This window comes from Lepidochelys olivacea (assembly GCF_965140295.1).
Source record: "Lepidochelys olivacea isolate rLepOli2 genome assembly, chromosome: 17".
Lineage (NCBI taxonomy): Eukaryota > Metazoa > Chordata > Testudines > Cheloniidae > Lepidochelys > Lepidochelys olivacea.
This window is the reverse complement of record NC_140427.1, coordinates 10,747,428-10,774,596: the sequence shown is the minus strand read 5'-3', so window position 1 is coordinate 10,774,596 and position 27,169 is coordinate 10,747,428. Positions and strand designations below refer to the sequence as shown.

General features: G+C 43.4%; 1 protein-coding gene across 1 annotated transcript in view; it reads right to left on the bottom strand.

The window, feature by feature from the left end:
- Positions 1-370: 370 nt before the first annotated feature.
- The window catches only part of RAP1GAP2 (RAP1 GTPase activating protein 2), a 243,408-nt gene continuing 216,609 nt past the window's right edge, over positions 371-27,169 (bottom strand). The window contains exons 15-25 of the mRNA XM_084651088.1: positions 25,169-25,240; positions 23,528-23,614; positions 22,562-22,696; positions 15,585-15,722; positions 14,220-14,338; positions 12,968-13,081; positions 12,195-12,312; positions 10,812-10,938; positions 8,235-8,311; positions 7,118-7,156; positions 371-5,883 (exon numbers count right to left, since the gene is read on the bottom strand). Of these exons, the coding sequence (XP_084507214.1) occupies positions 7,148-7,156; positions 8,235-8,311; positions 10,812-10,938; positions 12,195-12,312; positions 12,968-13,081; positions 14,220-14,338; positions 15,585-15,722; positions 22,562-22,696; positions 23,528-23,614; positions 25,169-25,240 (996 nt within the window). The 3' untranslated portion in view covers positions 371-5,883; positions 7,118-7,147. The remainder of the gene's footprint in view (positions 5,884-7,117; positions 7,157-8,234; positions 8,312-10,811; positions 10,939-12,194; positions 12,313-12,967; positions 13,082-14,219; positions 14,339-15,584; positions 15,723-22,561; positions 22,697-23,527; positions 23,615-25,168; positions 25,241-27,169) is intronic.

Below are 27,169 nucleotides of genomic sequence, written 5' to 3'. Positions count from 1 at the left end.
GTTACAATTTACAAAGTGAGGATCTGGCTCATATGGTTTAGCCATTCATTTACATTTGCTTTCCCATAGGGCCTGATTCTGATTTCATACACTGCTGTAAAGCAGGAGTAACTCCACTGTAGTTCATGGAAGTAAACCAGCATAAAATCACATAAGGGAGATCACAAGCAACCTTTGCAGGGTGCAGTTTAAGTCAAATGCTTTATCAGTGCACATAAATCCTGGTACGCTTACAGGCACAAAATATGTTATTTATTGTGAACTTTGCAAAGACACGATTAAGCAACAAAATATACATTTTTGAACCTTTAGAATTAGTTTTTATACATAACAAATACAATATGCTACCATAGCAATAAATTAAATGTACATTATTTACACAAACATAGGTAACCAGAAACTCTACAAAGCATCACCTCTCTACAAAAAAATAATTTTTTTGTCAGATACATTTCATTAAGAATTTTTTTTCTACACGGTTACCTCTCGTCACATTCTAATATTTAGAAAACCCTTTGCAGGATTTTATACAGTACTACATTCATGACAAAAAAAATTGAAAGCATGCTTTAAGATTTGGGAAAAAAAGAAACCTTTAACTATTTAAAAATGAAACAGAATTTTGAACGTAAGCCCCATGAATCGAAGGTCTGAGGTGCTGAGCCCCTACAATGTCCATTGACTTCAATGGCAGTTGTATGTGCCTCTCACAATCAGGCCCAAAGATCGCTGAAAAATCTTTGGCACAGATCCTCAGCTGGTGTTAATGTGTCCATTTACACCAGCTCGCTGTGTGGCCCTTCATCACTACATTAACCAAAGCCCTAGTTCAGAAAAGCAGTTAAATATTTGCTTAAGTACACCCCTGTTCAACAAAGCACTTTAAGGGCTCTGCTTTCTGTGGAGTTCAGTGAGACTTATGCAGGAAAGCACTTACGTACATGTAAGTTTGTGTACACAGCTGCAATCCAATCCCCTTCCTGCTATTGAGAGGCAGGACAAAATTCTCCATTCCATTCCGCACTTGAGATTTCCTGTCTGCAATGTGGGATTGATTGCATATGATATACTTGGGATGGGGTTTTCAGAGGCTCAGCAATTTAGGAGCACAAGCCCCATAGACTTTCAATTTGACTCCTGCTGTTAACTCCCTTCGGAGCTTTTGAAAATCCCCCTCTTCTTCTCTGTCTAGAGTCCCCAGTGCTCTCTGTGGAAGTTCCAGGCAGGTAACAAGTGCAGGATGTGCTGCAGATTAGGGAAGAGAACTTCTTGCCCTTCGGGCTCAAATAAGTGGTGGAAAAGTTAAAGCATAAAATAAAATGACCCCCAACTGGAAGACCAGGCCTTCACTGAAGTCAGTGGAGCTATGCTGTTTTACACCAGCTGAGGATCTGGCCCAGAATGTCTTATTTGGAAATTAAATAAATATACAGTGTTTGCACTTCCATCGTACCCATGTTAATACAGTAAAATCAGTGCAAGAAGGTAAGACAGACCCTAGAACACTGTCCCATAGAAATCTCTCTTTTTTGTGGATCATGTGAAGAATGACACAAATATCTTGTTTCTGCTTTCTGAATCCCCATTTTTCACTCACACTGGAAAAGTGCACTGTCTGAGAATTTAGTGTATTAACTAAGAACTACATTAGAGGAAACCCTCAGTAGTTCTGTCATCCTGAAGCACTCTGCAATATATACTGATGTGCAGATGCCTCCTAGGTGTAGCACAGGAAGTGAAGAAGAAGACTGTCCCCCCCTTAAAACTTCAAAGGAATGTAAGTAGATAAAGTAATTCTATGGGAATGGGGCTAGGACAGCAGCATTAAAACCCCTACTCTTGTAAAATGCTCCACAGGATCTTTAATGATCACAAGTGGTGAGGGGGGTAAAAAGTATCTAAGACTCATCAAGCTTAAACTCCTGACATGTTTGGGTACTTTTGAAAACTTTACCTGAAGACCTTAAGTCTCCATCCCCTCTGCAATTCTGTGGGAGTGGTATTGTGAAGATGAGTCCACTTTGCTGTATTTCTCTCACATATTTTCAAACTTTCCCATTGACATTGCTTTGAATCGCATTCAAACAACTTTTACTGAAAGTCACAGTCTCTAATGAAATACCCCAAGATGACATGTCTTATGCTGAAAGATTTTACAGAGATCAGCACTTAAGCTACAGATGACTTCTGTAGAATCAAAGCAGCCCATTGAAATACCAAAAAAAGCTACCAGGTGACGTTTTGGTATATGGCTTCAGGAAATTGATCAAACAATATCTAAGTGAAAGAGTGAAGAAAATATGTAAAAGTTGCTGCCCTGGCACACAAATATGAGCTTTTAAAATGTTTTGAACCTGAGACATCTGTACCTATCTATACATACTGCTGCAAAACAGGACTTGAGACAGTGCTTTTTCCTTATTTAAACAAAATATTCATTTTTAATATTTAAATTCTAGTCGGGGAAAATATTCTGAATTTTGGTTAGTTGTTACTAGTATTTCATTCTGCAGAGAGCAGTACTTTTTAAAGAAAAACTTTCTGTTCTCAGAGAAAATAATCAATAAAATTTGTCTATAACAGCAGATGAAGTAAAGGGCGATAGTTACAAGCTCTTATATGGCGATTAGTTTTATTTTAAATGGGCAGACTACGTGTAGGCAGCGGCAGCACCTGTACAAATGTAAGTATCTGTTTTAGGAAACCAAGATGCAGTGTGCTACTGACCGAAAATGAACATTTGGTTCTTCATACTGTGTGTTTGCCTCAACCAAAATTTCAGGCTCTTTCCAAAGGCCAGGCAAGCTTGTGTCCAAGTTACCACAGCACTTTGCCAGCATGGGGTTAGATCCTTCAAGGCTGGAGAGCCAGTGTAATTCCTTTGACTTTAATCAAACTATACTGAAGTGTACCAGCTGAGGATTTGCCTGTGGGAAGCACTCCCCCTGCTGTGGGCTGCTTGAAAATAGGGTACCTCGCTTTGTTATGCTCACATGTATCTTAAACTTTCCTCTGTCACTTTATGGTTGTGATTGGTGGGGGTGCTTATATTAGGGTGCCCAATTCTGCACTTAACATCCACAAATTAGACACCAGAGACCCATTTGGGACACTTCAGAGCCTCTTTGGTGCCAGAGGTTAGGGCATACATTTGAAGTTCAAAGTATGAAAATTTTCTTTCCAAATGCAAGTGACACCCCTCATTTAATGAGGCAGTGTTAGTGAATCAATTGGATTAATTTAAGGAAAAAAATTGTTGTCATTTTACAGAGTGTGGAAACCTTCTTTTTAGAGTGCTAATAGAATGGATCCCAAGCCCTCTTGTGGAAAGACTCCCTGTGACATGGAGGGCCCATCCAAAGCCCACTCAAAAGAAAAGAACAAAAAAAAGGAAGCTGGCTACATTTTATGGAAATTGATAGAGGTATTTAGAGTTCCTGATATCAAAATCAAAGTAGTTACTTGTACCCACCACCAGAAATGACGTACAAGCTGTCACACACACATGGGGGGGGGGGGGGAGAGAAGGACCACAGAGTGCAATTAGTAAATTATTTTCCCATAAAAGAAGCTTTAGCAACTCTTTGCCATAGAAATTACAGTCTTTTCCCCCATTTTCTGGAGGAACAAGTCAGGTACTGAAAAGTCTTTCATGTGAAACTAAAATTTGATACATGGGGTCCAATTCTCATAGGGTGCAAGTCAGCATAGCTCCATTGAGGTCACTGGAGCATCACCTACTGACCCCAGCTGAAGATCTGGCCCATAAAATTCAATGGGTGCTTTTGAGATCTACTTAGTAGTCAGAATCACCACTGCCCAGTTGTAGTTTAAGTCACTCTGTTTGGGGGCAGGGGAAAAGGTGTTTAAATTATATAAAGCACTTCCCCTCTCACTGCAGTTCAGGTGCTGATAAAAATGAAAGTGCCTCTTCTTTGTTTAATTAAATGTCTCCAATAGTCCAGTCTCTGACTCTCCCTCACCTTAGCCACACCGTGCAAAGTAGCCAACCACCATAATTCCATTTTACCCTTTCATTGCACTACAGTAAAAGGTGCAGGGCAATGGATGTACATTGACCCTGGTGTTTGATTAAACTTCTACATTTGGTTCTGTAGGAGCCCTCAGGTCCTGGCAGTTAGTACACAGCATTGTTAAGGAACAGCACCTGAGTCTTGAAAGGTGGCAGGTGACCTACTGATGAGTTGACCTATGAGGGGGAAGTGAAATCACTTTCCATGAAGCATAAAGTGGAAGGAAAAATGGGGGGGGGCTGACTGTTTTCTCACAATACCGTAAATCTGTGGCATATTTATACAGCTTAAACATTCTCCACTGTTTTTGTCCCTTTTCTAATGGCAAACTTCCTTCGCTAACTGGGCGAGGTGCAGAATCTCTGGTGATGTCTCCCAAGAGCATTGTGTTGGTCATTCTGCAGGCTCTTGTATACTATCATGGCACCCATAAAAATACAAACCACACGGCTGCTGCCCAAGCAAAGGAGAACCTTGCTCAAGTACAAGCCCTGTTTGCAGAAATAAGCCATACCCCAGGGTGATGTAGAATTATGGAGACTTAGAACAAGAGCTGGAGAGTTATTGTGTGATTACGGGAGAGTGGCGTTTGCTCATTTATCACACACACTTCATAGGATGGGTTTTTTTTCCCTTCTTCCCAGCCCTCTTTTGACATTGCACAGCCGCTCCCCACAGAATGTGAATAATCCATTACACAGCAAAAGGATGAACTTCCTCTGAGTAGGTGGGTTACCCAGCCCTGCCAAGCGAGTTTACACAAACAAACAACAGAAGTCAGCTTGTAATTTGCTTGCTGGAGATAGATTCCAGCCAAGTGGATATTCTCCAGACCATATGTCCTCCTAAAGAGTGAGGGCCAAATTCTCTACTGTAAAATGGTGCAGCCTCTGTTGTTGTTATTTCTAGAGTGAGAGTGCCTGGAAGTCGCATTATGCTCGGCACTGAACAAACCCATCATATGAGACAGTTCCTACCCCAACAAGGAGGAAGGGAACAGAGGCCCACAGAAGTTACTGCTCAAGTTCACTCAAAGCGGCCAGGAATAAAACCCAGGGCCACATCCACTAGACTACAGTGACTCTCGGAAGTCAATAGAGATTTACTGATTTACAGCAGCATAGAATTTTTCCCTGGATTTTTCTCCAAAATCCCTTAACGGATCAGAGCAAAGTGAGGAGGAGGAGGAGGAGATCCCTCCTGTCCAAGCTGAGAGTCAAAGAAATATATTTGAAAGAGCTTGTGCGTGTCTCCTGACAAGCTCCCCCCACCCTTAAAAAAAACCAACCACCTGTTTTTCATTAGGCAACTAAAAATAAAGCATAAAGACATCCTGAAAGGACAGAGAATGTCTGTCCTGCTTACTTTCTGGACAAGGAAAAACAGATGCTAGCTCAAATTGATAGACACAGAGTTGCAATAGGAAAAGGCCAATGGGAAACAGGATTGGTTATTGAATTGTCTTTTTCCAGTCAAAGATCTACAAGATGAACAACACTCATCTTAAGACAAATAGCTACAAGGCGCACACAAGGGTAACACATTTCAGAGCACCGAGTGAGAGGGTGAAGTTGCTTCAAGTAGAAGATGCATCTCCCGCTGCAATGCAAGAATGTGTTTTGTCAGACAAAATGGGAGTCGAGCAACTTGCTTACCACTCTGAAAAGACGGGTTCTTGTTAGACTACAGAAATTTCTGCTAGATGGCAGTTTCTTCTTGACTTCAAGGTACAGCTGAGCAGGTGAAGATCGCACAATGCAGCGTGGCAGTTGCTATTAGTGTAGCGAATATGGTTTCCCGTTTGATGGTGGAAGAGAAGAGTTTTTCCCTTTGTCATAACAGAAATAAACTGCAAAAAAAAAAAAAAAAGGCAAAAAGAGAGAATAAAAACGATAGAGGAGAAAATTCTCAAGAAAGGGTCAGCGACAGTATGAATAAGACGTGCCACTTTCAGAGTTCCACAAAGCACTATGAGGCTGTAGAAACTTTCACCTGCAAGTGGAAAGTATGGTCCAAGCCAACTGGAATCTTCAGCTGAGATCAGTGGGCTTTGGATCAGGCCCATATTATTTGCTGAAGGTAGTGATAACTGTAAACATGAAAGGCCAGATTTTTCACAGGTGCTGAGCCACTCCATCTCCCTCTGAAGTCACAGAAGAGTTAGGATTAGCAGTGCTGCAAACTCTAAGTATTGAAAACTCATGAGTCAGCACGCACAGAGCAGGAGATTGGCCTGGTTTTAAAAAATTATATATTTTGGGATACGTCTGGGGTTTGAGGCTGTTCACCACAATTATGAGGGCTAGAAACTTTTTAATTGAATGAAAGCTGAGGTTTTTGTGAAGTAACAGGACTCCAAGAGCTGGGGCCTTAACAAAAAACACAACTATCACAAGACCTGCAATGAAACCACTAGAATTTCCAACATTGGCCTTGCAAGCTGCTCATCAGTATATTTCAACCTTGACTTGGAGGGGGTGACCCATAAGCCAGAAGAGTAGCCAGGCGCAAACCTCCTCTGATGAAACAGAGTTGTTGCCAGTTCTGATGGAGGTATTTTCTGCTGTGGACACATGTCTGTTTAGAACTAGACTGAGACCCCATCCCCACCCCCCACGTTATTATAGCCATTAGCTGATAAACTGCTAAGGGTTGCAAAACAGTTCCCATTACAATTCCATGTTTTAAATGCTTCTAAAACATACCTGATGAGCTGAATAGTTCCATGCATGAGGTCTGCCCTGCCCAAATGTTTTTTTGGCAAGGAGAATTGTGAGGGCGGGATGTCTGAGCAACTTATTCAGCCTGGTTTTTTTCCAGTTATGAGAATGAACAAAATGGATCCTTATTCTCACTGTAAAAATTCTAACCACTCCTTTAAAAAAAACAGTGCAACAGCTAGAACCGTTGACCTTGCCACAGTGAGATCTATTAACTGGCCGAACAATCGCCCCATAAGGGAACTGATGGAAGCCCCACTGGGACTCTTAAAACTATGCTAGATAAAACCCAAGTAAATATACTATAACTGCACTGGCGGGGGAATGGACAAATCATCTTAGACCATATTACAAAACACTTACCTTTTACAAGTTCATGTCGTCTGTTGCCTGCTAGTGACTCTATATAAAAGAAAAAAAGCAGACCACAGATTTTTTTCATACAAATAAAGGGACAACTGTGTAAAAACCTTTTTACCCTGCCCCTCCTGTATTTCTTAACTTGATCTACAGTTGTCCCCAAGAGGCCTCCAGGATGGTCAGAAATTAGATTCACATTGCTAGTAACAGAATGGGTGAAAAAAATGCTGATGAAATTTTTACAAAGACAACTTCATCATTACAATTTTGAAGCATTTGGACCAGCTTTAACGGGTACCCCACGGCTGTTGCCCAGGGACTGGCCATCAACAGACCTTCTGCTTTTCCCAATCCTTTTTTCTGCCCTCCCCTTTCCTTTCCATAAAAGCAACACTGTACCCATTTTACACAACTGAGCCACCTGACGCCAGAAGAAACCAAGTCGTCTAGTTGGAAATGCCATGCTTTGTGGCATTTCCCGGGCTGGTGTGCGTCAATTAACATGGGCATGTATGATGCTGACTCTGGGAACCCATTGCAAGAGACTGTGCTAAGAGCATGTTTAATTTAGTGTGGGGAGGGAGAGGGGAGATGTGTGTGTACATGAGACCCCGTATCTTTTGTTATGGGGCTTATACAGAGAACCATGCTCATTCCTTGGCCTCAGACTGGAACTTCTCTCCTCAGGTTCTGTTCTGGAGCAACCAGTGAGTTGCCCCCTCTGTCAGTTTGGTGGTGGTGGTGATTGCATAGTCTTCCCTCTCCTTGTGGGCTGATGTGAGCTATACTACCAGAGTTAGACCCTTAGACATTGGTCTGCTAGAGCCACATTGTGCTATGGCCTCCCACACTAGCTGTCCCTCCTACACCTGGCACGAAGGAGCATGTCAAGGTATCCCAGGGCATTGAACTGCTGTACCTGATTCTCCACAGGCGTAACATTGTTTACGGACGTTAGAGTAGGGCCCTGCTGCTGAGGATCAGGGAGCTGCAATTGGTTCCCAGTGGCTGCTATTCTCTATCCAAGCACAGCTCGGACATAGTGGACAATTGGAGCTATAACGTTCAGTGTGCGAGACCATGCTTAGAACACTGTCTGGTTAAAATAACAGATACGTACCGTGCTGGAACTGGCATGGCTAAGCTTATCGAAGCGAAACTTTAGATTGGACCTTGGAGAGTTTCTGCTCTTTATATCTGTCAGGAAACAAAAAAAATCAATAAACCAGTATTTGTTTAAGCTGTAATCTTGACTGCACCTAGACTAGCCCAACCAGTCAGTCAGTTGAATGGATTCCCATTGATTTTAACAATCATTTCATTCAGGCTTTCTAAAGATTTGGCAAAATCTCCACATTAAGCAATCATCCTGGATGGAGTAAACTGATGCTTAATTATATCCCATAATATATCTGAGAGAAATGTCACTGAAATGACTACTAAATGACCGATCCAGGATGGATGGCACGGGTTGCAGTTTGCTAAGAGGACGAATATGAAATACAAATTTTAAACACAGAGAATGGCTGTTTTAATTTTGACAAAAGTAACTGGGACGAATGAGGAGGAGGGCGCGTGGGTAGAGCTACAGAAATAAAGTTTCCACTTCATCCTTTTTTTACAGCTGTTCCCTGCTACTAATGTGTGAAGGTTAAATTGAGAGGGCTGGTAAGCCAAGAGCTAATACTCTTAACTCATAACTTCCCAGTTTGCACTTGTATCGTTTCTTCCCACACTCTTTATGGGGAATGAAATTTAAAACAGTGGTAGATCTACATGTAAGGAGATTATGATGCTGAAGTCCCAAACTCCTTGCCTGCACCCACAAGACCTTCCAGCACAGAATGGTTGTATTGTCATTATTTTAATGAATTAACAAAGGTTCCCATTCTGCCCTTACTTATTGTGAGTAGTGCCTTATTTTTGCTAGTGGTTCTGCTGAAATGAATGGAACTAACGGCAGAGTGAGCTTCAGCTCAAAATAAGCCTGGCAGAATCATGCCCAAAGGAAACTTCTTGGTTACGGGTTATGTTCTGAATCATAGCCTGTTCCGTGGAGCCAGTGCTCTCATATGTAGGTTTCCAAGACTACTGTAGTTGCCAGTCCATTGAGAAGGAAACAAACCAACAACAAACAGCCACTGATACGCTTTAGTTATAACAGCGAAATAAATTCCCTGTGCTGAATATAAACATAAAAAATACAGTCTGCTAAATGGATACCATGGTGACCAGGATGTGTCTGCAACATACCTTTCAAGCCAAGGTTTTAGGAAGAAGTTAGCATTTCATTCACTTTCCGAGGCTGCTTCTGCACAGGCCAATGAGGGTATGCCTACACTTCAGGTGGGAGAGAGCCTCCCACCCCGGGGCTTGAGCTAGTACGCTAAAAACGGTCATATGGACATTGCAACTTGGGCTCTCAAACCTAAGGGAATGGATGGGTGTGACAGTCCAAGCCGCAATGTCCATCCACACTGCTATTTTTGGCTCGCTAGCTCAATCCCCATTAGCATGACTCTACCTGGGCTGGGAGGTGCTCTCTCACCTGCAGTGAAGACATATCCTGAAAGTGTAATACAATCGTTTATAGTGCTCTCAGGCTTCTATGAATCAGAATGATTCATTCTGTCTAACTAATTTTTAAGGGACTGATCCAAAGCCCATTAGAGTCAATGGGACTTGAGCATGTGGCTGAATTCTTTACTGAATATGTATAGGATTGCTTATGTGCTTACAGTCAAGCACTTGGTCAAGTGTATCTGCTGAACTGGGGGGCCTGAAAAGACAACCATAAAAAGATGCCCATTGACTTCAATAGATTTTGGTTTGGGCCTCCTGGGCCCCACTCTGAAATCCTTAGTCATGCTGAGAGAATCTCCATTTAGTGACTTCAGTGGAACGATTTTCTAATGTGCATAAGGGTTGCCAAATCAAGCCCTAAGTAAGGGTCCAGTTCTGCAACCCTCACACATCAAAGAGTACTTATTCATGTGAATTGGCCCGTTGATTTCAGTTGGACTTTAGTACGAGCAGGAGTTGAAGAACAGGGTTCTCGGTAACAGTGACTGGAGATTAATGGCTGGCTGGGGGGAGAGCGGCTGAAGTCATTTTGCTCATTGCTTTGTGGGTTCTGTTTCAATGCACTGCCAGCAGTGCTATGACACAGCTGATACTAGGCCATATTTTTCTTCACACAAGAAAGATAATTTCCCAGTGCTGCTGGGGCCCTGGAAAACAAAAGGCAACAGGTCCTGGGGAGATCAGTGGCGGCCTTTGCCGGCTTTGAAAAGAATGGGAAGACCAGTGCCATTCTGTTCCTCCATGCCAGTGCTGAATGGATTGTGGTGTTTCTAGGGGGTCCGAAGGCAACCTGTCTCCTGTGGGACAGTTTCTATCCAGAGACCAAAGAAACCCCAAAACAAACCCTACCAAAACATCCTCCAGTGCACACACTTCTCTCTCTGGGGAGAGGATCAGAGAATAACCACCACCTGACGGATGTGTAGTCATGTTGCTTAATGCACTACTGGTGAAAGGGCAGCATAAGAACCTTATTAGAAGACAGCTGAAGTGGAGCTAGATACTTGGGTTTCGTTCCAAGGGGGGACCTTAGTGAATTGACCTTCCTAGAGACATCTGCCCAACAGATACAAGTGTCTGTCCCATTCACGCTCCACCACCCCATCCTACACACCTGTGGGACTCCTGCTCATGATCACCGGTGTAGCAGCAGCTGCCATACTTGGATTCTCGTTGCTGGGAGAAGAGCCGTAGACAAACACGTCCTGTTTGAAAGGCGAGGCTGTGGATGGATGGCTGCCCTGTAGGCAGAGATTGAGCAAAGACCTTTTTATGGAGCGCTTTCGTTAGTGGCATTCTATTTCTACTGCACTGCATCTGTGCTCAGCAGCGGTTCCGGTCCAAGAAATAGCAAGGTTCTTGGGAAAGATGGTATTGATGGAGCAAAGCCGGCCGGTGCTTAGACTTGCCCCTGTCTGTCTGTCCCCACCGGCTGCAATAAGGACTTTTGCACACTGTAGATTTAATTCCCCTCTTGCTTGTGTCTATCAAGTGTGAAGTCACTTGATATCAGTGGGGAGAGGATAAACCAATGCAAGTGAGATCAGATTCAGGCCTAATCCTGCAGCCTGAATTCCCTTGAGTAGTCCCATTAACCTCAATGTCAGGAAGGGCTGCAGGATTAGTTTTGTTTTTAATCAGCCTAATTAATGGAATCTTGTAAGCGCCGTTGAAAACATTAAGGAACAGCTGAGTCACATGCCAGAACACACACTATTACCCCCACGCAGCCACCGATGCTACCTCATCATGGCAGCAAGGCCCCTAGGACTGGGAACATGCAGGAATGATCCGAGTCAGGAGACTTCATTATGTGCTTGGCTCTGCCACAGGTTCACCATGTGACATCTGAAAAATCACTTCACTTCCCTGTGCCTCAGTTCCCCCCCATCAACAACGTGAAGGGAATGATACGTCTAGGCACTTAGCCACCGTGGTGATGAGTACAATGTAAATACGGAGGGAGCGAGAAGACCCACAGCTATAGCTTGATTAGACTTCCACTGTAAATGTCATTACCGGCAAGATTTCTAGTTCTAGCTGCAACCTGCCAGCAGTTGAAGTGCATGCAGGCAGGGTTCACTATTCCAGTACCCACACTGGCCTAGCCCAGGTGTGTCTACACTAGCTGCAATCACACCCCATGACTGCAGTGTAGACATACCTTTTGTTGTGGCTCATCGTTTTACTGCACTGGGGACCAGTGGACTCAGTCCTGAAGTTAGGGTGAGAACTACTATAGAATTTTAATTAATTCAGATGGAAACTCATTAAAAACAGTGAAGGCGAAAGATAAATAAAAGCACTGCAGTAAGATCAATGACATGAGGCTGTTTAGATAAAGGTACAACTATGTATAGCTATTACGGGTCTAATTCTGAACTTACACCAGTGTAAATCAGGTGTAACTCAATTGGAGTCAATGGACTTAGACAAGCATAAGCAGGATCAGAAGCAGGCCCTACTGTATACAAGTGTGGTGGTATTCAATGCCTACCACGCTGTCGTATTCTTCCAAGGTTTCGGTCTCCCCTGCCGTGCTGCCGAAGCTGCTGGTACTTGATGAAGAGCGGGAGATGTTTGATCTTCCATTCTCTTTCAATTTAATAAATGGCCTAGCAAGCGAACAAGAAGAAAACAGATGATTACAGCATAGACAGCTTCATGCTGAAGGCTAGTGGGAGATGTTTAGCCTTGATTCAATTCCTTGACCGCAATGGAATTACAGCAGGGATTAGTTTGGCCTGGCATTTTTAAATCTATACATCATCATTAAAAAAAAACCATGAAGTTAAATGACTGGTGTATAAGACTAACAGAAACAAATGGCCCATGTTAATTCCCTAAATGCTAACCAGAACACTAAATATTTCTATTGATTTCCCTTCTGTTTTCCACAGATTCCTACTAGCCTCACCTTTTAGATATTCTGCAGTAACAGTCCTATACAATGCTTTTATTGCACTGCTCTGATGTTTTGGACAATATCTTCAAAACACTGGTTATTGGTTTTTTTATTAAGAGGGTTCCTGAGAGAATTATAGGTATTTTCACACTAGCAAGGGAGATGCCTGCTTTCGTTGCTTTTCCCTTAATACCAAATCTTATTTGAAGAAAGATACATTGGTAGGTTTTTTGTAAGTGAGTCATATAACAACTTCACTTTCCTCCGCTGTTTGGTTGTCTGTAGCCTCCTTACTGAACTGCATTGATATGAACTCCAGCATAAAGGACAACTATGCTCCAATGACTCCAGCCTTTTCCATTTACCTTTCTTTGTTAGGGCATATTTCAGGAGAGCTAGGGTTAGATGAGGTTTCAGATTTCATGTCTTGAGAAGAATGTCCCCCGTCTGGTGTCTTCTGTGTTCCTGAGACACTGTCACTGAGGGGCAAAGAACAGATTGGACGGATTATACAAGAGACAAGAAAGAGTTGGCCAAATTCTGCTCCCTATTAGGCCAGTGTAAATCCATCAGAGCAACCATTGCTGACTCAGGACCAGTGTCTGACATGAAACCCACTTGTAAGCTATCCAGGATCCTGGCACCTGACTTGTGGCAGAGGAGATGTTTGCTATCTTTCTTAGAAAAGGACAACGGTATGCAAAGTCTCTAGCATCAAACAATAGTTTCTATAGTGCTGGCCAAACCGATGCATGGTTTAGGTGGGTGAAGGAGTCTCCTCTTCAAAGGAGGTGTCCACCGGCAGGGGCCCCAGGTAACAATCCCCCAAAAACTTTGGGGAAGTTCGGATCCTAACCTAAACTTTGGGTCTGGACCTTCTTTCTAGAATGGGCTGAGTCTACATCTTAGATCCAAACTCTCTTGGACTTTGCATAAGTTTTGAACAAAATCTGACCCACCTGAGTCTCTGTGTTCTATAGTACAAATAGAATCATATTAAAAAAACCTGACCCTAGCTTTAATCAGGCCAGCCCCGGGCCTGGAGTCATTCTAATCTAAGTCCATCTGTGTACAGTGCTAATCTAAGTCCATCTGAGACCAGTGTAGATTTACAGCCTAAATACCCCTTTTTAAGCAATAGCATTTATGTCACTTCCCCCTCTTCTGGAATCTCTCTCAAGCAAGTTTTTTTGTTTGTTTTACTTTTAGCCAAACTTTGACATCTCGCCTTTAACCAGGTGAACAACAGTAACGTTCCTTTTAGGACTAGCTAGGTGTAGAGATTCATGGGGAAGGCAGGAAGCCCTTGCAATCTAAGGCCTTGTCTTGACTAGGAAAAAAGGTCAGGGATGACGTTGTGTTAGCCAACATCTGTTAGCTACCACAACCTCATCCATGACTTTGCCCCTGGTATAGGCAAAGATTAACACTTAGCTTGATGTGGTCAACCAATGAGGGGAGCCTAAGGTCGGCCCTGATCACCTAACATGAGTTAGAAAGTGTGTATGCTAAGGGCAAAGTCATGGTGTGGTTACATGATAACAAGCATGTTCTCTTTTCCTAGTCAAGACAAGGCCTCAGACAAAACAATTACTACTGCTGCACTTCAGTGCTTACCATCTCGTCCTGCTTTCTGATTGGCTTTCTGATCCAGTGTGCAGGCGGGGGAACAACCCCGACCGTCGCTTAATAGGACTCCTTGACTGGTTCTTGGCTGTTGCTGCAGCTACAGGAGGCTGAAAAACAAAATGTTCCAATTTAAAATAAAACAAAAATATTCCTCTCCAGGATCTTCCTCTGCTCAGAGCCAAGATGGAAATTACTCCAGACACTTATTTCCGGCTGTGCATTTTTCCCTCAGGGTGACAATCTACAGCCTATTTAATGCCACTCCCAAAACAGATAAAAACATCTGGGAAGACAATCTGAAAGTTATAATTCTCCCAAAGGCAACGGAATCAAATTTGGTCCAAAACAAGCAAAAGCATCTCGATCTGCCACACAGATCTTATCCTCATCCTTATTACGCACAACTGTCGAGAAAATCACCACATAATATCTTACACCAGCCTTGCAAACAAAGTTCACATTCATTAATACACCTTTTCTAGGGATATTTGTGCCCACAGAGTTTTAGGTAGATGTATAGTTTCGATAACCAAAGATTGAAAGAGGACAGCATAGCCCAATGATAAAGGATTTGAAGCATATAGAAGGGAGAGGAGTTGTTTAGGATGGTTCAAGGGGTATAACAAAGACTGATTGGGTGACAGAAAAGGAAAATTAGGTCTGAGTAAGGCGAAAAAATCCTAATGAGGATGGGCCAGACTGACAAAGATATTTAGGCATCTAACTACATAGATAGGTGCCGGCGGGGTGGGGGGAGGTTACTAAAGCACCTGTGCGAGTTAGGCACCTCATTCCCACTCACTATCATTACACTATCAATGAGAGTTAGGCACCTACCATTTGTAAATCTGCACCAATACCTGTAAGATTTTGGAACAGTCTCCCCAAGAGAGTGGTGGAAGCCCTGTCACTTGAGATATTTAAAGCTGAACTGATTACAACACTAGGAAATATACATATGATTATGGCATCACCTACAAGCCCTGACTAAGACCAGGATCCCAGCATATCAGGCACTACACAATCATATATTAAGTAACAGTCCCTGCTCCAAGGAGTTTACAGTCTCATTAGACAAGATGGACAAAGGGTGGGGGGATAAATAAAGGCACAGAACGGTGAATAGGTTAATAGGTCACACAATAGGTTAATGGCAGAGCTAGGGATAGCCCCCAGGCCTCTTGTCACCCGACCCAGGGCTTTATCCACACTAGAGCATACTTCCAGATACAGCAGAGAAAAATTCTGTGTGGGAAAGGAAGGATAGACTAGATAGTCCAATATGGCTTTTCTCACCGCTTGCTCCTCTGATCTCTAAAAGTGATGGTCTCACAGCAGATGTGCTGTACTCACCGAGAAGGTGGTCTTTGTTATTTCGCCACTGTTGTGGGTGATTCCTCCACTCAGGCTCCCTGGGATCCCTCCACTGTGATGTTTCTTCTGACTCCCCACCATGGTTTCCATTGAATGGCTGCGGACTCGAATGGCTCTCTGTCGACAAGTTAATAGGAAAAAGGAACAACCCCTTGTTATGAGGCCACAATACTATTTCCTTGCACTAACTACCCCTTTGTATCTCCACGGGATGTTGTCATAGTTTAGAAAATCAGAGTCAGGAACTTCTGAAACCCAGAGTTGAATCTGTGAACACAGATATCCACCCTGGGAACCTGAGTCTTATCTGAGGATAAAGCCGCAGTACCACCACATGACCTGCAAGTGCAATTAAATTGACCAGCGTATCTCGAATGTCGACGGCTGAGTCCATACAATGAATGGCTCACAAAGGGTTAAAATTCACACGGTGTCTGCACCGACTAAGTCCTCAACACAGAATTTAGGTGGGTCATGGGCCTCATGAATCACCCCAAATGGCATAAAGGCTTTTGCACCCACAACCAACCAAAGAAATCCTTCAGGCAATGAATTATCATGGTCACTTTCGCCCACAAGCCAAGTTCTACTAGACAATAAGAAAAGGACAAGCAAGTTCATTAAATAGTCTTTTCTCATGTATGCCAGTGTTCCTCAACTGGTGGGTCACAACAGGCAATCGGGAGAGTGGCAAGTCACAGAGAATTGTATTACACTGTAAAGCAAAGAAAATCTTCCTCACTTCCTGCAATACCCTCCCCCCTTCAAATATTCTCTGTCACCCTCTCAAAACACAGCAAATTATATGGAGTGGGGTCACTGATATGCTTTTTTACTCTAACTTTCATAATAAATTTCAGAGGGTCGCAGATCCTTTGAATAAGGGCTTGCCAACCTGAAAAGGTTGGAAACAGTAATATAGGTTGCACCGCAGTTAGCTACCTAGCCCGTGGTAGAAGACACCTATATGACAAGCCATACAGCAAACATGACAGATGTTTTCCTCTTCCTCTCTTAATGAGTTTTATGCACACAGTTTATGGACTGAGGACACATCACTGTCTACCATGTGTCTCTGACAGGTAAGCATTGGCAGTGAGTGGGAGAGCCAGAAGTAAAACCAGAGAGTCATGGCTGATAGTCTCCTGGCAGGGAAAGAACCCAGAAATCCTGCTTCCCAGGCCCTGCTCTAACCATTAGACCACACTCCCCCTGAGAAACCGCAACAGAAACAATGACTTCTAGGAGCTGGGCACTGAGGTGTGTCTGGAATTCCCACTCGGTGCGTATCTGCATCCTTAACAATTTTAAATACCATTTAAAAACCAGCCCTTGGGCCTCAGTGAAAAGGAAATATTATGATACGTGCCAGTCTCTGCCCTTTACTTTGATCTAGAAATAGTATAACCCCAGGGTGCCGGGCACCCAGTCACAGCAGCTATGCTCAAATAAATTGGTTAGTCTCTAAGGTGCCACAAGTCCTCCTGTTCTTTTTGCGGATACAGACTAACACGGCTGCTACTCTGAAAACTGGCTGATGTGACTTTGTTTTTTAAACCAGTAGGTGTCAGCTCAGCCTAAAGAAATGACTATGATGGTAAATTGCCAAGACAGTTTAACCCAGTACCCCTCACTTCCTGTAATCAAAATCAAGACAAAACATAAATCCATAATGTTTGGTTTATTATGACTGATGTATGTATATATTAACAATACTTGAAAATAAAGTTAATTCTTGTAACTGACCAGTATCTTTACTATCCATAACAAATGTTCTCCAGGTACTATACATTCAGATAACGTGCTTTCTCAATTCATGTATTGTATTGGCTCTCCCTGTCAACAAAATATTAGCATTTCTTCCTGGCATTTATTTAGGGGTCATAAATATTATGGCCTGGACCTTGCAAAGACTCACACACACACAAACTTAGCTTTGTGAATAATCCCGCTGACTTCTGTGGGATGACTCGCTTTAAATAAAGTTAAGCATGTGATTAATACTCTGCAGGACTGGGGCTGGGGAAAAAAAAAAAAATCTATTGACATGGCCTATTCTTCTGTGAATTGGTGATAGATTACCATGCTTACTTCTCTGTACATCAGGTTGAAAATGAGTCCACTTTATCTCAGCTAATAATGAATATTTATAACCCACAACTCCTCGAAATAAACATGTTACACTTTAAAATCCGACTTCTGCCTGGTGCATTTTTCACACTTGCGACTTTAATTCTAACAGGACAGAGCCCCATGTCCGAACTTGCATTTGTGCTGCTTGGCTTGTACTGAAATGGAAGGTGTCCCACAGTAATCTGGGTCTTCAAGCAAGGTTCCAGTTCCAGCTCTGTCCTGTGCCTGGCTTCCTCTCTGCTCCTCAGCCCACACCAGGGCCTGCTGGGCATGGACAAGAACATGAAAGCCAACCAGGGTGAAGTCGGAGCTGGAGAGAACAGCAGGCTGTCGGTGGGCTCCCGAGCGAGAAGGTGAGCAGCCTCTAGAAAGGACCTGCACTGGGTTCAGAGGTGAGATGGAGCTAGGAAAGGTGCCTGAGACAGGGCCGGGAAAAGCAGCCTGAAAGGCAGGCTGGCAGGAGAGCCAAGGTAAGGAGTAGCTCCTGGGGGTGGTGAGTGATGTGAACTGTTGCGGTGGGAGTGGCTGCTTCTCTACATGGACCCAAAGCCTGGAGACTCAGGAAGAGGGACACACCAAAGACTTTTAGGTGCCTAACTTCCATTGAAATCACCTGAATGTGCCTAACTCCCATGGATTTCAATAGGAGTTAGCCACGTAAATGCTTTTCCGGATTTGGGTCCAAGCTCCTTTATACCTCAGCTACACCGCCTGGCCATGAAGAGCTGAAATTGGGAATTGTTTGAAATTCTGGGGCGTATGGGAAAGGATTAATTTGCTTTAGCAAGGAAGCAGAGGACATTGGCTTTGTGGGGAGGGGCTAAAAGCACTCAGACACCAAATCACTGAAGCCCCCAAACAGAGGTCACTGCAGCACCTGCTGAGCAGCCGGAAAGCAGGCCTGGGATAGGAGACAAATAGAAATGAACACGTGTAATTTCTTTCCACCCTCCCTTCTCCCCCAAACCACTTTATTTACCATTTCTCCTCTCATTTTATATTTACACTGGAAACACACTGTGAAGGAAATAAGCTATCAGGCAGATCAGCAGTGCTGTCCAAAGGTAACAAGGCAAACGCAAAGTTATTCTGGCAGCTGAATTCATCACATGCACTGGGAGACCCTGAAATGCCAAAAGAGCAATAAAGTCCACTTTCTTATAGGCAAAAATCTCATGTAACATGAATATCTCAAAATCTCTTGAAATAGATATGTCTAACGAATGTGTGGTTTTAGTGATGTTCTGAATAACTTTTAGGAGGTCTACAGTAAAGTATTGCTGATTTTGTTTTGGAGAGTGAATCTAATGGACATGATCTGTGCAGGAGGCAGATAACAGGATTAAAGGGTTGCTCAGCATTTTTGACTTACAGTATTCTGCATGAGTAATAAGGTTTTGCACTTGTACAGCTCTTCACATCTTCTAAACACAGTACAATGATTATCTGATGAAACCTCATCTACGCTTTGGAGATAGGCAAGGAAGTATTATTACGGATGGGGAAAATAAGACCCAGTCTAATTCTGATTTCAGCAACAACTTCGGTGGAGTTATGCCAGCGTAAAATTGGTGTGAAATCAGAATCCAGCACCCAGAGGGGTTGAGGCCAAAAGTTTCAAAACTGTCCATTAATTTTGTGTGTCTTAATTTCTGGGTGACAAGGTGGATGAGATAATATTTTTAATAGAACCCACTTCTGCTGCTGAGTTTCAAGCTTACAGAGAGCTCTTCTTCAGGTCTGAAAAAGGTATTCAGCGTGTCACAGCTAAATACAAGGTGGAACAGATTGTTTAGTATAAATAGTTAACACATATTTCAAGGGACCATTCAAGGTGAAGTGGTCCATTAACACCTCTCTAGTCATAGGGAGGAGAGGAGAGGGAAAAAAGCACTGGGGAAAGGAGGGAGGTTAGTGGGTTATAGATTGTTGCAATAAGCCATAAATCCAATGTCTCTATTCAGTCTGTGATTTTTAGTGTCTAGCAAAGTTATGAATTTAGGCTCCCAGGCTTGTCTTTTGTAGGTGTTGTGCAGGTTTCCTTTGAGAAGGAGGACAAAGATCAGATATAGTGTGATTGCTCTGTGAAGCGTTCTGGGTGCCCAACATGAGACACCGACATGTCTGTTAGCCTGATTACGACCCCGCTTTATATCATTTTTACATCTAGTGTAATTCTACTGCTCATGTATGCTGGGTACATGAAATCTGCTTTGCACTCGTGTAAATCAGGCATAGCTCCACTGTAGTCGAAAGAGTTACACAAGTGTAAAAACAGCACAACTGAGATTAAAATTAGGCCCAAATTTCTTAACCTGAAAATTTTAAAGGGGTGAGCTGGAAGGACCACTGTCACATGCAATAATTCCGTAGTCTCTGGTAGCCATTATTGCTTACTTTGCCATACCAACAAAAAAATTTCGAGTATAAACAGGTTGAAGAAACACACCTAAAAGTCTAAAACCTCAGGCAGTGAAAGCTGTTTGAAGAGCTTGAAAATCACAGACTAGCCTGAGAGCACCTACATATGGTTTCGCTTTCATCTTCCTCTCTTCTTTTCCTCTCCCTCAGAAGCTGCTAGAAACAGGGTTGTGGCCTTCAGGAAATGAGCCATAGCAACGAGGGAGATGAATAAAAGTTCCGGGATATCAGCCCTGTTCAGCAAGCCATATGTTTCTGAACAGCAACCAGGAAAACATCCAGCTTCCAGATATCCCACAGGACATGTGCTGGGGGCTGGAGAGGGACTCTCTGTGTTTTATTAGAACAACCCAGCCAGTGGCTGGAATCAGATTGTCAACTGTGTGACCTACTGACTCGGCCATTTGGCAGCCTCTACTTGCTTTGGGTACCCGCTTGGCAGCTTTCTGCTACAAATACAATACTCTCCCCACCCAGGCCTGCCTGCATTCTCTGTGCCACAGTGATGGCAAGACCGGCACATAGAGACACAGCTAGACCAACTAACAAAGAAAGGATTTTTGGATAAACAGCCTGAGTTTAACCTGATTTAGGACCTTCTTTCTGATCCATCAAACAGACAAGACCTGCTGTCCAAGGGACAGCCCCAAACCTTGCAGAAGGGTTGGAAGGACTGACACCTGCCAGAGCTTGAAGATGGAGCTGGGGTAAGCTATATAGCATGCATGTAGGTTCTTTTATTATTGTTAATATGTTTTCTCTGTAATGCTTTTATCTTAAGAACAAATGCGCTTGCTTAGAAAGAGCTGTGTGGGAACTCAAAACTGTTGGCAATTAACGCTGTTCATAACCTCTGGAGAGGAAGCAGAGATGCTGGCCTTTTAGGAAGTCCGAGGCTATCACAATGCAGGCAGGCAGGTAACTGTGAAGCCTGGAAAAATCCCAGTCAGGAGGGAGGGAAATGTGGGTGTCTGAAGAGCCGGGAACCTAGAGCGGGTGCCTTCGAGGGGGAATACAGGTGCAGTTGTCTTGGAACTATGACACTATCTTATTCTGTAGTGCTTCTAATGTTGTGTTTTACTGCTTGTGAACAATGTCACAATGCAGTTGTTGTTCTTCTATCTTCTGGACTCTGGCCAGGTCTACACCTTCACTGGCATAGTATGTCAGCCAGGGGTGTGATGAGACGTGATCCCTGACAGATATAGCTGTGCTGGCAAAAACCCCTAGTTTAGACTCTATTTACCCCTAGTTAGACTCTTATTTACTCGGGGAGGCTGGAATAAACGCTATCAACAAAAGCACAGGTTTGCCAGCATGAGCCACGTCCACACTTGCAGTGTTTTGCCGGAAGAGTTTACAGGTGTAGCTGTACTGGTGACGCCTGGCTTCATATTTAAACATACAAAGACTTCCTGCCACGCTTTCTTTTCTTTCACTGTGGAGCTTGTCCAAGAGTTATCACTCTTTTTAGACAGCCTCCTTTCTTTAGGGACTTCCCCAAAGCGCTGAGTACAGTTCTGTTCCACCATGGTTAGGAATCCAGCTCTGCCAGGCAATGAATCCCTTGAGGGGTCACTGTATTCTCTTCCCTCGCTTTTCTTTAGACTTTTGCATTTTCTCCTTCCCCCGTTCTCCCCTTAGGCATTTATACCAGACTCGTCGCCAGGGTATCTGAAGCCCCTTTCCTACTCTCGTCCCCAAATATACCCATCTCTCATCTTGTTTCCTATATTAAAAACAGCAACCACCACCTGTTAGTCCTGTTGTCAGGCCACCCGTTTACTTCACCAGCTCAGAAGCATCATCTTAGGGAGCGTCTCCTCTCTCAGCACAGTGACTAGCTTCTGAGCAGAGACACAGCCCAGCAGCATATGGCAATGTGGTGAAAGCATCTGCTGACAAAAGCAGCCCTGAAGGTTGGGGAGCAGCCTATGAGACGTCTCTTGCAGCTAGGAAGGCCACAAGGGGTATTTGTCACAGAGGTCTGAGCGTTCGCCCTGAGTACTACCGGCATGATTTCAAGAGGGCGTGAACAGTAATGGACAGTGGCAGGTGAAGGAATTATCAAATGCTCTGGAGGAGGGATTCCTTGATACAGGCCCTGATCCAGCAAAACACTTAAGCGTGTGCTTAATTTTAAGCATGTGAGCATTCCCATAGACTTCCATTGAGTTATTCATGTGTTTTAAGTTAAGCATGTTCTAAAAGTACTTGGCTGGATTGGGACCTTTTGCAAAAAGCTCTTCTACCTGATCCCCAGGTCTTGCTTTGAAGGCAAACCCCTTTTCCCAAAAGCCACTCTTGGGATCAGCTTGGGTTCCCTGATCTTTCGTTACTCTGAGGCTCACTGGGCCATAGCCCGTCCTATCTACAGCCATAGGTAAGAGGATTTTCTTTACCTTAAATGATTCCAAGAAACCTCCATGACCTCCATTCTCAAGCTTATCTTCCTCTGGCCCCAGCCCTAACATTGCCTGTGTGTGTGTATGGAGCTCATCATGGAGATTGTCCAGCAATGCAGCTCGTGTCCGGTCCTGAAAGAATAAAAAGGGACATAGTTCGTGGTGTGTGAATTGGTCTGACAGCCTCTTGGTGCAGAGGAACAAGGTAACATGGGTACAACAATGGCTCCGTGGGATCGAAACAATCTTCTCAGTCCAGGACATTCAGGCAATCAGTCTCTTATTGCAACAGCATGAGAATGTGACTACAAATTGCCTAGACAGCAAAATACAGTGGCTCTTCCATTGATTGCCTTGATGTGCAGATCCAGCTCAATAATAAAGTCTAGGTCAAATAGATTCTGGAGGACATTCATAGACATTAATACAGTAGCACAGCATGTAACCCCTCTGCCTTCCTGATAGAGGATGCAGGACCAGCTTCTATTGTCACCCAGACAACGTGGTCCAAATTGGGGCCCACACTGCATTATGTCATGGCAACGGAGAACTGAGGGACACACACTCGGCCATATAAAAAAGATGTGGGGAGGGGAGACAGGTTGTGAACGTGTGAGACTTGTACCACATAGAAGGTAAAAAGTTGGGGGGGACATGATCCCATCATCCCCCACACCAGTGGTTTGCACCTATGCAGAGGTCACTTTCAAAATTTCCCTTAATTAAGGAGGTACTTGGTGAGGGATGAGGTTCTACTTCCCTAAGGAAAATTTTGACCTAGAAATTGCACTGGGGACATGGCAGCTGAGGAAGATGAATAGGTAAGAACTTCCTCCATTCATACACCAGTTGCTTCTAGCCTTACTCTGTCTTTGTGACTGGCCCAAAAGAGAGGACAGTGGTGTGGGAGAGATTGGGAAAGAGGCAGGAGAAAGAGAGAGAGAAAATATTTACTCTCCTTACCTCCAGCTTTGCAAACTTGTCAGATTTGCAGCAAGCATTTTCAGCATTGATGAGTTTGGTAAGCAGGAACTCCCTGAACTCTGTGTTCTAGAAAGGGAGAAGTGAAGCAAGGTTGGTAAATCAAAACCATTTAAATACTCTTAGCTAAACCATCCATAATCCTCCATGCCAGCAAATACATCTCAACACGTCACATCCTGGACACTTCAGCATTAGTGACATGTTACAAATCCATTGCAAAGGTCCATCCTGCTTTACTTTTTTTTCCTGTATTTGATCAGAGACCTAACCAAATGAGCATTCCTTCCAGCATGGTGAAGACAAAGCGGGGAGGAGGTATCTAATAATAATCACCCTCTTAAAGGAACAGCCACAATTTCTTTAGGGAGTTCAAGTGGAAGGATCAGAACACCTTGGTCTCATCTGAAAGAAAACACCTTCAGCACTGCAGTGTGGCCTAGTGGACAGAGCACTGGGTTAGACCTCAGGAGACAAGGATTCTAGTCCTGGCTCTGCAACTGGTTTCCTGAGTGATCTTGAGCAAATCACTTTTTCTCTCTTTGTGCCTCAGTTTTCCCATCTGGAAACCGGGACAATGATACTGATCTACTTTGTAAAGCGCTTTGAGATATACTGATGAAAAATGATATATAAGAGCTAGGCATTATTAATAGTATGCTGGGCATTGGTTCATTCAAGACTCAGAGGGAAGAGTGCAAAGTGCATCACCCCTTGACTAAACATAAGCATTCATTTTATTTTCAAAAGTATGTGCAACTGGAGGGAAATTCACCACTGTGCAGGGGGTCAGTACAAGGTCCATACATGCAATTAAATCCAATTTAACCCCTATTTTGAAGGCTTAAATGGATCCCAAGCCTTGTGCTGATCTTCTACACAGAGACTAATTTCACTGTCAATTTAGTTACACACACACACAGCCTTTATATTAAGAGTTTCCTTAAATATAGGATATGCTTATGTAAAAAAAATATTTTAAATATGTGTCTGGTTTTACGTACACAGAGATACTGCTATAGTGTGGAATACATCATAGATCATATTTAATTAGGAAATTAAACATACAGTACATCTAAATTAAATGGTTTTTCTTTATAACAATATTTGTGGGTGAGTTCATGTCTCAGGACAATGAAGGCTAAATAGCAATGACTAGAGCATGGGCAGGCCCCGGTTCAAGCTGCTCCAAACAGCTCTGCCAATGCACTTTCTTCCATCCTAACCCTCCAACAGCTGCAGAATTCTGCTCCTTGGCATCTTTTGTACAGAGAATTGTGCCAAATTATGTGTTGGCTTGTACTACATTGAGAACCTCCCACCAAATAGTTTTCATTTGCAACTCAGGATTTTGCCCAGATCCTTAGAGGTCAAAGGTTAATAATTCACTGTTCCACTGAATTGCCTAGATCCAGCACCTGTATCAGCCAAATCAGCTAGTATAACTCAGCATCATTTCGCTCACTGATTGATCTATACCAGCTGAGGATCTGGCCCTATAGTTTTACTCTAGCTCTGATCTCAATCCTACTATATTTTACATAATAAACAGTGCGTTCTGAGACAATTTGGGTAGATATTGTTTTTTTAAAAACCTACTTCATTGTGCTTTCCATTTCTTACTTTTTGAAATACTGGTGGGCTTGGCAGAGAAGGACCAAACGAAGGGACATCTTCCCGGGCAGTGACCGACACCTATTAGAACCAAAAGAAAGCAAGAATATATGAGTTACCCGAGCGCACATACTGTATGCATCCAATGAAGTGAGCTGTAGCTCACGAAAGCTTATGCTCAAATAAATTGGTTAGTCTCTAAGGTGCCACAAGTACTCCTTTTCTTTTTGCGAATACAGACTAACACGGCTGTTACTCTGAAACCAGTAATAAACTCCTCTTACAAAGAAGCAGAAGTCAAATCCCCATTCTGAGACTGAATTCCACTTGTACTGAAGACTCACTGGATAGAACAGAGCGTTTAGGCCAGTGGCATCGCTAGGAGACCTGGGTCTAATTCCTGAGTCCCCTAGGTCCCACTGCCTTATTACACTAATCACAGTTATCTCACTGATGCCTTGTGCCTACCCCCCTTCTATTTGTCATAATCACCTATTCTTTGGGTGTAAACTCTTCGGAGACCTGGACAGAGTCCAGTACAAATGAGGTCCTGATCCCTGACTGGGGCCTGTCGGTGTGATCACAGTGCAAACAATAAAGAATTGATAATAACCCTGTCTCGGTGGTACGCAATGTTAACACCTGCTCTGCTAGCGTACCCCTGCCCTAAATCAACACACGCAGAGGGCTATGCGAGATTCTAGTCTGCTCCCGGTCACAAGCAACACACACTGTACCCTCAAAATGTGTGAACAGGCTAATGTATCAAGCTGGCTGATAATTTTAGCTCTTCATCTGACAAGTAAGTTGACATTGCTTGGTCAATAGACCACCTGCCCCTGTAATTCTCTGGCCGGCTACTGATGTCTGCAGAGCTCTGGCACGCAGCCAGGTCGTTAGAAGAGTTAAACAGGACATAAAGATGGATGCTAGTAAATTTCAGGGCAGATTTGCCATCAAATTGGAAGGGGCTCTTTGGAAATGGGGAAAAAAGAAAGTAAGACTATAATAAATCCTGCTTTGCTACTTCCAGACCTGCAGTCACTGAGGCAGAATAGCCTGCTAGAGCCTAATGTTGTGAAATTATGTTTCCATTCGGATGATTTAATTTGCGTGGCTGGCTTCTGTTGCAAAATGTCCCTTTCAGTTCTAATATATTTAACTCTTCAATGTTAAAAGCCAAAGAAAATCATCTGCTTAGCCAAGAAGCGTAAAGAGAGACGCGTGCAGGAACATGCAGCTAAGTGCACACGGCAAGTGTCCTTTTGACCTTTTGATCACAATTTGGATGCGTGTGCAGAAAATGAAAGGAACTGACAGTCCCTAGCGGGTGGGGTGGGGTGGGATGGGATGAAACTATATTGCTTGCTATGCAGAAGTTGTTGTAATAGTTAGACACTTCCGTTAAGAGCCTGAAGGCTAGGAAGACATGAAAAGTGAATCATTTACACTCTCAGGCAGGGTGGGTTCACCTGTAAGTTCACCGGCATGAAAGTGTTGGGCCACAACAGTACTGGACATCGACTGCCAAAACTGGGGGGACTTGTACTCATTTCGTCTGACTTCCACACCACAGCAAATACCAGGGCTGCAATGGCAGGGTTCTTTTTTGAGCAGTTCCAACACAGTTCTCCGCAAGGATCCACTCTGAAGCTCAGTGAAGTCAATGGAAAGGTCCTAACAGAGGTACTGAAGTCCCTCTGTATTTGAGAGGTATGAAGCGACAAAACTAGTTGTGAGGAATATAAAGTGAATTCTTTAATGAGGCTGCCAGACATAAATAGATCCTGTGGTTTGTTCTGACTCTCTAGCTCCCAGATTGTCTAACACAGCCTCTGTGACCTACCAACATCACCCAGGGTTTCTCTGGAAGAGACTCCATGAAACATTCTAGCTACAGGCTCAGGACTCTTTCTAGACCTACCGTGTCTCAGCACAATTCCAGCAATGGGCCATGTCTTTGTAATAATCTTGTTGCATGTTTCTTGTTCTCTGAATGGAAAACTCACA